The sequence below is a fragment of the Hyalella azteca genome, unplaced genomic scaffold (genome assembly GCF_000764305.2).
Source record: "Hyalella azteca isolate HAZT.00-mixed unplaced genomic scaffold, Hazt_2.0.2 contig10310, whole genome shotgun sequence".
NCBI lineage: Eukaryota > Metazoa > Arthropoda > Malacostraca > Amphipoda > Hyalellidae > Hyalella > Hyalella azteca.
This window is the reverse complement of record NW_025940355.1, coordinates 102,099-115,471: the sequence shown is the minus strand read 5'-3', so window position 1 is coordinate 115,471 and position 13,373 is coordinate 102,099. Positions and strand designations below refer to the sequence as shown.

At 33.9% G+C, this 13,373-nt stretch overlaps 1 protein-coding gene across 1 annotated transcript in view; it reads right to left on the bottom strand.

The window, feature by feature from the left end:
• The window catches only part of LOC108679488 (glutaredoxin domain-containing cysteine-rich protein CG31559), a 40,212-nt gene extending 32,131 nt beyond the window's left edge, over nucleotides 1–8,081 (bottom strand). The window contains exon 1 of the mRNA XM_018168112.2: nucleotides 6,452–8,081. Coding sequence (XP_018023601.1) covers nucleotides 6,452–7,387 — 936 coding nt within the window. The 5' untranslated portion in view covers nucleotides 7,388–8,081. The remainder of the gene's footprint in view (nucleotides 1–6,451) is intronic.
• Nucleotides 8,082–13,373: the final 5,292 nt, after the last annotated feature.

Here is a 13,373-nt window from a genome sequence, read left to right as displayed (position 1 = left end):
AAATTCGAACGAAAATAAGGCAGCCAAAAAATGCGCATATAGTGGGGATTAAGCGTGTATTTTCCCGAGGCAAGTGAAAAAAAAATCAAGCATTTTACTCTCGAGAATGAATGAAACTTTACGATCACAATCTTAGCTTTCTCTCTCTTGAGAAGAAAACTAGGAGCAGGACGGACGTGCTTTAGCGGAAATAAGACGTTTGTGGAGATTTATCTTAGCATTTATCAAATTATGACCATCTGCTAACATGGAAAACTGAGAAGGAAACGAGGACGAAAGCTTCACGAATCCTACATTTTCTTTAATCGATTGCGTTTTTAGCGCATTTTCTCATTTATGGAAAAAATGCGCTATTGTGCTCGCCATGTCCGTTCGTCCGTCCGTCCGTCTGTCCGTCCGTGACTTCACGTTTTCGTCGACGAGAAATGCGCTCTCTGTCACTCACTGCAGTGAATACTGAGTTATATTTTTTTTATTTTTGTTATGTGTAAACCAAGCGAAATTCGAATTGAAATTATTAGCTTAAATACCTACCATAAGTAAGATTTTATTTATGTTGGCAATATGATTATGACGCGAAATAGATCATGGCTCAAAGAAATATATTTTCGTTTGATTTATGCATAAAATCGATGATAAATAGTAATTCTCAATCCCTATACAACAAAAAATCACACAGGACATCTATCAATGTGATTATTTTAATATATAAATACAGTGAATTGTATGAATTTCCGCACCATATTATATAGTGAATCAGATAATCCTGGTATGTTCGACAATTTCAAAGTAAAATATGTAAGAAACACGCAGCTTTTTATGATCTTTTTAATTGGTGCAACGTCTCAAGAATAACCTACGTCTAACTTTTGCTGGGCCAAATATCCAATTTAAATTGTAGATTACTTGTATCTATTGCAACACAGAAGACGCAATTTCCCAGTTAACGATGTCTCGGCCTTCGCAGTCGAGATTGTGACCCAAGGACCATCATTGGATGATGAAACTCGGTCGTCCTTTCAGAAATTGAAACAATGACATTGCAGTTTAGTGCAATTTTGTCCTAGGGTCTGGCAACGATTCTTTCGTCCGTCATGAGAGATATTTTTTTACATCTAAATTAGTTTTGAGCGCATTTTTTGAGCACAATCAGTTAGGTTAAAACTCACAAATGCGCTTCTGATGACATGAAAAATTTCATATAGTCACTGAATTATCACTCGTAGAAAAATTTCTCCTTGATAAAATTACAGCCAAGAATGCGACGTGAAAGCAAAAATATTAAAATCTTGGTTAAAACAAAGTTATTTAGATAAATCGGTCTTCCTCAATATTAGCCTCTATTTTTATTTCAACAGTGCGAGTTAATAAGCTACTTAATGCATGATAAGAACCGTTCCAAAAAATTCAAATTTGGTGTTTATTAGTTGACTTTCAAGTGTAACCATTGTTTAGTATATCAATGTATCATTCATTTCATCAATTCATAGAAAAATTGATAACTGGAACATTTACCCATTCGCTGGATGCAGAAAAATATTGTTTGTCGTTCCTCATAGAATCCATTCTGCATCTGAATGACACACTTGATGATATGGAAGCCTCACTCGCGACCAATAATTCCAACACAAAGGTGCCAACCGAAGCACCTCTCGTTTACGTAACAGATGTTGATCGCCATAAGGTTTGTGAACGTCACTTTCAGGGGAAGCCAAACACTCTAAGAAGAAAGCTTGAACTGTGCGTCCGCGAGAAAGGCACTTCGTTTGTCAACCACCATCAGAACGTCCCGTATATCTTCTTGTGCTATAACGACTGCTCAACAAACATGCAGTTTGCAGCTCATGTTCATGTTCTTTTGTGCAAACTGCGGCTCTGCAAACACGTTGTTGTGTACATGAAACATCTACTGCTCACACGTATCCATTCTTTGCGTTATGGCTATGTGGATGAATATGCCATGCACCAAATGATTATGACTCGAGTCCCTCACTCTCATTGTTTGTCAATGAGAGAAATTACGCAAAAAAATACCGCATCACTTCGAAAGTCCCGTTCTTACTCTGTGGATGACTTGGACCTTCAAAAATGGAATTTGCAAAAGTACAATAACTTTCAACACTATGAGAAAAATGTAATTCTATTGGCAACTTGACCACGTGCATCGGTTTGTTTTTCGTTCTTTACAGACCCTCAAACTAGTCACCACCGGTGAAGACGCTACCCATAATGACGAAATTTTTTCTGAATATTAACTCTCAACTCTTTTAATGGCTCCATATGCTCTTCACAGTCACTTATAAAGGCCCTAAAACTCACAGTATTTTAAGACCCTGAATAAAATTTGCATGACACAATCTCATCTTGCATCTGGAGAGCCAGGCGGCATAATGTTCGGTGAACGAACTGATGGCAAGAAATTTCATGTGAAAAATTATTAAAATTTTTAATTCGTCGAATACTTTGTACTAGTAGTTATGGTAATTGAAGTAATGTGGATTTTGAAAATTCCATCTCGTCAATTTCGATTAATGTTCTTCATCACCTTCAAAAAGTAAAATAATCTACTGTAAAGGTTATATAAAAATTATAAAGACAATAATATATATAATAATGAAATGATAATGTAACTAAATTGTAACTGACCACAGCTCTGCCAGGCCATATAAACTGATAATTAATTCAAGGCAGATTCCTGCTCCTGCAAGTTATCATCCTAAAGTAAAAGTCAAACAAGATTATATTGATGCTATATATAATGTTGGTCTCTAATCGTGGCTGACAACGCTCGCACTTTGTTTCATCGACAATTTGTGATAAATTATCACTTAGCTAACACTTGAAACATTATAGCGATATAAATTGATAAAAATTAAGGCTTGAATACGCATTTCGCCTTTCCTTTGAAAATTCATCTTTATATTTAGAAATATTTTAATCATATTCAAAGAGATTTTAACAGCTTACTTTTCGACTCCGATTGCATTTTTTGCAACAAATGCATGTTTTGAAACCAGAATTATATAATAAGCTTATTTTTATACTCCGTGAGGTTAAAAATGGCGAGCAACGGCGTTTCGTAATAACTACACATCATCTGATTTAACCTCACAATCAAGCCTACAATTTTTTATGATCTATATCTTCTCCCTGAGGCACGTGTATTAATTGGATTGAAGAAACCATGACCCTATAAAATCTTTCATCCTTGTTCGATGGAATTTAATTTCAACTACATAAAAAAGCGCTTGCTTCAATATCAAGCGACCAAATACATAGCAAACATTTAAACAAATATTCTGAACAGAACAAACAGTAGAGTTCCAGGGTACTTGATTTCCTAAGCAAACTATGAAAAAACTCGGTCAAGGTTCATGTTTTTGTCCGCGGGCGTGTATGGACATCGCACACGTTACGAATAAGACACAACTTCATGTTTAGTTTTAATGTTGACTTTGAAAAGATGATTAAGACTGTGCTTAATACAATCAAATTACATTAATGTTATAAACATGTAGTAAAACATGTAGTAAACATATTACAAGTAAATTCCTATAAAATCTGGAATTCCTTTTTTAACACGTTTGATTTTCATGCTTGAATCTAGAACAATATTAGCAGACCGAACCCCATGCAATTGAATCTGGAAAATATAATATAAGTCAACACGATAATAAATATTAAAAGAGTATAAACACTGTCGGACACATGTCGATCTACGAATCAATAAACGTCTTATTACTATCATTTAGCGTAGCAATACCTTATTTTAAAATAATAATACATTTTTATAAGCTCTAAAAAAATTCCCCAAGAGGTGTGAAGTGGCAAACAGCTCAATAAGTCTTAAAACCATTCGTTAAGAGATAAGCTACAAGAGATCAATATCCCCTTAAGATGTAAGCAGCTCGTGAAGTGGTAAATATTACGTGAAGAGGTAAATATTATGCGAAGAGGTAAGCAGCTCGTGAAGTGGTAAATATTATGCGAAGAGGTAAGCAGCTCGTGAAGTGGTAAACATTATGTGAAGTGGTAAATATTACGTGAAGAGGTAAGCAATTCGCTCGAGAAATGGATAAACCTCTGGGAAATTATGCGTAAAGAATTAAACAGTTCCAAAATATAAATTTACACCCTATAAGTAAGATCAATTCATTTGGAATGCAGGAGCCAGATATCCTGGTCGTTCTAATTTGTAATCGATCAATGCACAATCACGCTCTTCAGCGATAAGCCAGGCAATACTCACGGCACTTTTGATCAATGATAAACTGATTATGAATAATGACTAACAGGCCGATAAATAACTACTGTATAAGTGATGCAATAATTTAATCATTGTAAAGGATGAATGGTATGATGACGAAGGGTACAGTTATTTATACCATAATTACCATTTTAAATTAGGACCGGATATCGATGTTTTTTCTAAAAAAGCTAGTTTAACTGGATAAAAAAATTATTTCCGCCATTTCTGGAGCAGAATAATATAATGCAGATTATTCACCACCCTGAAGAACAGAGTACATGCTGACATGAGTTGTCAATGGAAACTCAATGAAATGTGAAAGGCTTTGTCCAATTAGCTACCTACTTTTTATCCTTGTATGAATTATCCGACCCAGTTTGGCTAAAAAAAAGCGTATTCGTGCATCGTGCAGGAAAAATTCACTATTTCTGCAATACAACACATTTATTTTCCTGAGTAAAATCTCAAAAATAGTGCTCAAATTTTCAGTGCATTTTTAATACAATTTTACTCAGTGCTTCGATTCTCTTTTTGGACGCATAACAATTTTCGATCTTTTAATTTAATTTTCTTTGCACGCATGAATACGCAGAACAATTTAATTCAGTAATAAAAAATATTATCATACAATCGTCTTCTACTACCTTAGCTTGCAAGGTAATTTGCGGCATAAATACATTCAAATGTGTGTTATACGTGACACTGACTTAACATTCCACTAAAATACCTTAGGTTACGACACCAGCAAGCACAAATTTATGGTAAAAGTATACCTGCAAAATATTTTTTACTGCTAAACTGCAAGCCTTGATTAAAACTTCCTTAACCTGCTGTCAGATATTGTACCTGTTTGGTAACACGCAATATATATTTATAGCCTTGTAATTTTCCGTTATAATTACAATTTGAAGTAAAGGGTATATAAAATATATTCATCATAAAAAGAACGATATCCCAATTTTCTTGACAGCTTTACAGCAATTATGTAGAAAAATACGCTATTTGCTGCAGATATGGGAGTAATGAAGTTAATATTCAGACCATTAAATTATTATTTTGTTTAGTCTTCATCATGTGATCTTGCTCTATTCACATACAGCCACAAACAGAGATTAATATTTCAAATAAATGGGCGTAATTAAATGCGTAAATAAATATTTTTGGTGGTGTTATGAAATATTTTCAAAAATATATAGATTGTTAGTATATTTACAGACTCATAAAAGCTATGCAATCGTAGACACAAATGAAGTGCACGATATGCGTGTTATCCTCCCTCTCCATATCAACGGTGCTTGGATCCCTGGACTGTGATTGGTCCGATTGCCTGTTGATTACGAGTGGCGGTAGCAAAGCTAAAGTTTGTTGTTCCTGTTCTACAGGACGGCATTTCAAAAACAGGGCAGTAGATAAAATGTACGGTAATAGACTATGTATATCCGTGTATGATCTGGCATTAAGTTGAACTTCAGGAAACACTTGGAAACAAAATTCATGTGGAAACGTGGATACCAAATGCAAAAGGTTGCATATTCACGATAAAAAACGCAAACGTTCATGAGCTAAAATATCTGTAAATTTTTCCTCTAACTCGGCTTAACTAGACATGTTATGCCGTATTATGCCGTCGTATCTCACCCCGCTAAACTGATTAAATTCCAGGAGCTATTTAGCTTCAGTATTAGATTTGAAAAAATAAAGTTAGTTCGTTTATAGAAGTATTGAAGTTAGTATATTCAACGAGCATTTGGGCCAGTGCACTTTAGATAAATTATCTTACATTGTTAAGTTAAGCCAATATATGACCTTCCTACGCGAAAATTTTGCATTTTCGATTTTTACCAATGGTATTTTTCGAACATGAAATCGAAACCATAGAATCATCAAGATATTGTACTCATAGTACAATATCTATTGCAAATATTTACTTTTTACCTTAAATTTCCATTGAAGCGCAACGATCTGTATATTGAATGAAATTTTTGACAATCCTACAGTTCACTAATTTCTAAATGTTGAATCGGTTTAATCAAGCATAATCGGAATTCATTTTTGTTACACGTTCAGAGAATAACATCACACTAAAAATGCATGCCCATTACAGAATTTGCATGATGTCAAACGATCCTCCTTCTATAAAGTTAGATAATTAATGGTAATATGAATGATTACAAGTGTTCGTAATAACAAATTAAATCCCACCTTCAAAATGCGTTGATCAGAAGTGAAGGTAGCGATGCCGGCCCTGACCCTGTTCCTGACGCCCCTAACAGTTCCTTTCTGGCTGCGGATAGTCGAAAGTTGCTGGGGGCTGAAGATGTCACGAATTCCGGCAAATGCCACGCCTGCGTCTTGTTCCTCGTGTTCAAATAACCCGGCCATGCACGAAGACGTAACAGAACCCAGTGACGAATCTTCGCAGCTGAGGGACGAGCGAGTCCCATGAACACGTTCATCCTCACCTTCGTCCTCTTCTAGGATTAACGAAGGCGTCGACGGGAATAAGGAAGCCGTTGATAATAACGTCGAGTGTGGTGGCTGAGAATGGGTCATGCGTGTGTGAGTTATAGGCCTTCCTCTGATGGTCAGGCCACGCATCTTGTTTATGCTGGAAGCTTCGATCTTAGCCGCTCTCTGACGACGCTTCTCAAACTGTCGTGCGCGTTCACAAATCTGCTTGAAAAGTACCGTAGGCAGAGAAGGTTTATTTATGTGCAAAGGACGCTTGCGGTTCTTGGGTGGAAGTTTCGGGACATTTTGCTGTGTGTTTTTCAGAATCTCTTGGAACTTTTGGGTCTCCGCAGAAAACTTGTGAAGAGACTCTGATGAACCGCAACTGTCTTCTGATTCTGATGGTCCAATGGATGAATTGAGCGAAGGAGATTCTCGTGGAGAAGGAGAATCTCGCTCTGAACTCACTCCAGAATCTCCTACTTCCGACTGGACAGAGAATGCACTTCTAGCAGAATGGAAGCTTTTCACGGATGGAGATGGAGAAATACTCCGAGAATCGCTGTCGCTCCAAGTGTGTTTAAGAAATTTGCGATCTTCACCTCCCGACTTGTGTCGATTATCGCGAACATGGCGGTTATCGAGAACCTCCAGCGGCTGACTTCGCTGGTTGATCACTGGGGCCATTATTGTTAAACTAAATTCTATTGTTTCTTGAATTATCACACCTTATTGAAGTCAATAAAATTGTAGAACTTTCACTGTACAAAATTTGAGTTTTTTCTTTTGTGTGTTTTTAATCAAAATCAGAGAAATATATTATTCCCAGAGCATTTTCAACATATTTCCTCGTCAACAAATGCCAACATGAATCATTATAATTTCTCTTCGTCAGTTAGTGTTCATTTACCCGAGTAAAATGTTTATGCAAAACGATTTTTTCTCATGAATACAAAAATCGAAATAAAATTAGTTATTTAATCTCTGGAAAATATGAGCCTGTTTATAATGCAATGTATTTTTAAAAGCACTTTGCTCTAAGGCGCTCATGAATGAACCGCAAGTCGACACTGCTTCTATGGCGATATAATTTGTTCACCAAAAAAATTTGCTCAATAAAGTAATTTCAATAAATATCGTTTTACGATTAAAAAATAATAGAGAGGTTCCAAATTTAGGTCATTAATTGATACCAGTATTTTTAAATGAAAAATTATCTACTAAAGTCAATCTTCTCAATAATAGCGGTTAATATTTTTCTAATCCCACTGCAATGAAAGATTTATCTTGAATTTTAAATATAGTTCTCTTGCGACGCTTTCTCGAAATCCCTGGAGGGTGGCCACACTAAGCAAGCAGCGCCGGCACACATCCACCACCTCTGGACTCACAACGCACACTGACGCGGCCGGCGTCAGGAGCCCTGAGGTAAGTAACGTCGTGGGCACTCGGTGACAACAGCGGCAAAACCTATAAAAAGAAGTACTCTAAAATGTCCGTTTATTAATCACATGAATGAAGATTAGTAATGTCATGAGTAATAAGTGATGTAAGTATAAATACGTATATTGATAGGAACCATTCAATTAATATATTCCTCAACGTTTCGTATTGTGAAAAAGTTTTCAGTTGCAAGATGCTTACATAACTCCCTTGAAGCTAAAATATCGTTTCTTCGAAAAGCATGTATGAATGCATATAATGTGTAATATAATTCAAATTTGTATACAAGTAAGAAATTTTCACGAATTAAACATATGAAACTCAACATTATACCAGCCAGTCGCAACACTGATACCACTGATAGAGAATGGCGAATACCCAATAAAAATATCTTACTAAAAGTACTTTATCGTCCAGCTTTGGAATATCGTAATAAAATTTGATTTTCAAATATGTGTTGCTGCTGATACTCGCTGGTCCATCTTGATCAATTTTTAATAAACCTTAGCATCACGTTAAACCTAATTCATCACGATTAGTCATTGCTTTAACCAAATAATCAGTCAATTAAATTTATTAAGAATAAACTTCATTAAAATATAATCAAAATTTACACCAAGCACCGGAGCATCATTAGATTATCGCCTTTTTTCAATATAAATAATTTCTGCTTATATCATATCAATATATGTTATTCTTTATTAGCATGCATTTTAAGTTATTATATCCCTTATTAGTTGCACGAATTATTTAGTGTTATATTTATGTAAATAAAATTTTTATAATGTAAAAGTCTTTATGAATCATTCAATCGCGTGTGAATGTAATGGGGATTACCTTTTTTAAGGTTAAATTAATTGTATAGCTTTTCAAAAAGTTAACCCTTGTGAGGTTAATTTGAAAATTTGGTCAAAACATAATATTGATAATCTAGAATGTTATATTTTTGAGGAAAATACTGAGTTAAAACACAAAAAAAAAAAAACACGAAAATATGTCGATCTTTTGGGTCACATTCCTTAATTTTTCTCCAATTATTCAGTCGAACGTAAAATTTGTAAACAAATATTGAAGCGTCAATGTCATTCAATTAGTATCTTTAGACATACTCGTATGTCGTATCATATACAATATTATACATTATTTTCACTTATTTGCCATATATATGTAAATGCTGCATATAAACCGTTGCAGAATTTACAGTATGTATACCTTATGGTTTAAGTCATACTTTTTTTAATGTTAAATTATCTGGTCTGTTTTTAATCTAGCGCCAAGGTCTGTTTGCACCGTACAACAATTTGGTCTATTCTTAATCTTGCGTTAAGGTCTGTTAAGATCGTTCAACTATTTGGTCTGTTCGTGATCGAGAGCTTGAGGTGTAGTTGCACTGGTCAAAAATTTTGTCGATTGGTGATTGAAAGCTAAGATCTAACTGTACTGTTCATCCTTATGGTCTGTTTTTAATCCAGCACTAAGGTCTATGTATACTTTTCAACGATGTTGACTCTTTGTGATCTAATAGAAAGGTCTGTTTGTACTGTACAACGTAATGGTCTGTTGGTGCTGGTCTATTTAAGTTTGATCGTGTAGATCGACTGGCAGAATACCTTCCACAACGATGTGGTCTATTTGAGCTAGACGTTCTATTAGCCAAGGCCTATTCGTAAAAAGCTTGCCGTTATGGTTCTCAGGAATATTCAAGCTTAGCATAGCAAGACTTGCTTCAAAGTTCATGAAGCAAACTTCTCTAACGTGTGCTCTTCTCCCGCGCCATTAAATAGCATTTAAATTGTCGAGTCATCGATCAAAAATTTTCGCTGATCCGAGGACGTACGTAAATTCGCATTCGAGACTCCAGATTTTGTTCACAAGCAGAAATATCTTGCCAGGCTTAATTTCACTCCGATGCTCTTTAACTTTATACTTATTCTCTCTGATTTTTTTAAGGCTTGACATTTTCTAACCGTAAATATTGATAAAAGTTTCATCTTTTTGTTCAGTTGCATGGCAGGCAAAAAATTTTAATAAATGAAGGCTGTCAAATGGCATTCGTCAGCAGCAAGTAAATTAGCAAAGAGCGTTTTTTCAGTATGACATTTTCAGTAGAACTTTTGTGACATTTTAAAAATTTTGTTCTAATCTTTTGATTAAAAATATCGAAATTGGCAACGATTAATTCGTCTAACTAACTTTGTTTATTAGATATAATGCGAAGCCTGTCAGTTTTCAAACAAACATTACTGTAAAGTTTTATTTTCTAATTCGTAAACATCGAAACTCCATCTTGTTTTTCAAACTTGAACGACATTATTCATTGCCATTTCACATGATATACTAGCAATTTGAGTGGGAATAAACCACTCAAATTTTAAACTGAAATTTTTCAGTGTTAATTTAAAAACTATCCTTAGTAAACTTAATTTTTATGATTTTTAGAAATTGCGAAACATATATAAAAGCACATAAGCAACAATTTTTCTAGAGCTCAAAAACAGTTCAGAAAATAAAAGTTCCATGACATCTTATTTTGATCTCACGTCACGTACGACGGTAAAAAGCATATGTGATTTCTTCGATGTCATCGAGACAAAGCAAAAGACCGTAGAACACGATGACGATGACGTAAGAACAGCTGGATAGCGCCCGCGCGCGAGATCGACTGCGGTTATTGGGAAGAGTGAAGGTTCGCATTTACGGAAAGCGCGGCACTGACACACCCATTTTATAATAATATCTCCCAATGGTTATTTATATATTATTTTGCTGCAGCTGTCGCGATTTACACTCGTGAAAATAATTATTTCTTCGGCAATATTTCTTTATTAATAAGAAATATTCAATAATATTAAATATTATCATTTAATATTAATTTCATATTTTCATATTTTTTTAGAGTCTATCTGCATCGAAGAATCTCGAGAAAAATAGAGACAGATTCAAGCATGAATAATTCAGTAAAAAATATACATATAAAATTACCTGAATTTTAATTGTAGTTTAAAGTTTTAATTAAATATTGTTGCATTCATTTACAAGCAGATCAGATATCTTAATATCTTAAAATTCCATAAATGCCACTTAATAACGATCAGGAAATGAAAAAACAATTTCACTTACATTTTATTCATAGGTATTAACACAAAAAATTTTTTACTAACATTCATTTAGGCAACGCATGTATACAAATTTTTGCATTATTAACTCACAAATACAGGGAAAATATGTATAAGTGTTTACCATAAAAATAAATAAAAATCCTGATTTCCGCAAAAAATATTTCGATTTGATCTAAATTTCCACCAATTAAATCTTTATCTGAGTGCGTTTTAAGAATAACTCGAAGGAATACTAATTGAATCGAAAGCAATTAAATTGAGACGCTGTTCTGATGTCTCTACGGTAGCGATTTGTAAAGGAGTAACGATTTATAAGTATATTCAATGTAATAAATTAGAGTTCCGTTATTTTAGTAAATAAGTTTCATTAATTTAGTTAACATGTTTCATTATTTTAGTGAACAAGTTCCATTAATTTAATAAACAAGTTCAATTATTTTAGTGAACAAGTTCAATTGATTTAGTAAACAAGTTCCATTAATTTGATTTTCAAGCGATCATGACCTGGGCCTATACTTTAAAAAAAATAAGAAATCGTAAGTTCATCAGCCAATCATTGACGGCCTTTCAAACAAAATCCACCAATCACAGACAGGAAAATAGAGCGTAAGTACTTACGTTCACTTAGCAAGTTTTGAATGTATGGCCCAAGATGTGCATGATTTACTAAGCCCAAATACAAAGATCAAAAAGTACACAGGGATGGGAAGCTGTTACCTATTTTTCCGCACACACACGCACACACAAACACGAAATCAAACAAAATTGAAACCATACAGAGATGTTTTGAACTCGTATAGCGACACTTAAACACGATATATGACGCATGCTAAAGTCACGGTGTTAACGAAAAAATTGATAAGATTTTAATTTATTAATGTATTTTTACAGAATTAATGAAAAATGATCGAAATTATCGATGCAATTGAAAGAGAATAAATGATTATTCAAGGAGATTTTAGTTTTATTTCTATATTCAAATTATTAACTTCGTCATTTTAATATGCTAAAGCTAGCAAATAAAGTGCAAGGAGAAAACGTTTTATTGGGGAGAACTAAACCAAATTGGAATTAATTTTCACGCATGTTGCTAACATTAAATATTAGAAGGCATCATTCACCGACTAATCAATTGCTGACATGTGAAGCAATAGATTCTATGCAATGAAGAGAGGTGAGTTATTTAATAAATTCTTCGTGACGCTATGGAGAGAGACCATCTGATAAAATTCTGAATTTTTTATACCTCGAATGAATTTAACAGGAAATAAGTAATTAAAATCTATCGGAGAGAAATTTTAGTTTTAAAAATCCACTCTAAATTTATGAGTACGAAAACTTATATTCCGATAAAAGAAATCGAGATAAAGCCCAACAATACAAAATCCATTCCACACCAATAAGTAATCAAAAAACCTTACCACATGCAGTTTTCCACCATAATACTGTCCTAAAGACTCCACATTTCCTCTCAATCTAATATTTCCATTTACATATATAGCTAATTAGAGTCAATTTCAAAATTTATCTAGAATTGTCATTCCGACCTTCACGGAGCGTTTAAAGTAAAAGAAAACAAGATGACTTCAAAAGAAATTTTTAAAATAATATTATTCATTAAGCCGCAATAAATTATTAATTCTATCAAGCACCTCCTAAAATTGAATGGTGTAGGATTTTTCAAAAAAAAAAGTCAAGAGTAGCTCATAAATTACCCGCTCATCAAATGTGAGATTGAAAAATGAAGAGGCGATTACATGCATCAAATCTTATCAGAAAATAAATATGAATGGCACACATTTGAATTCAAGCTACTCGATGGTCCGCTGTAATTATACATTTTCTTTGATGGCACATACGAAGTTAATTTTTTAATAGTACCCATTTTTACAAGCGAGTTAAAATATTGCCGTAGAAATTATAAGCAATTCGTCAGACGCCAACGATTTCACGAAAACACTAAATCATACATTTTCTCGTCCACATTTTCTTTCTAAAACATCGTCAGTTTTCTTACATTGAAAAATGACGGCCAATGACAAATTACGGCTCTTAATGAAACTTTACAGGCAAAACGTGGCAGGCAATAATTTAGCACAGTAAATGGTCGA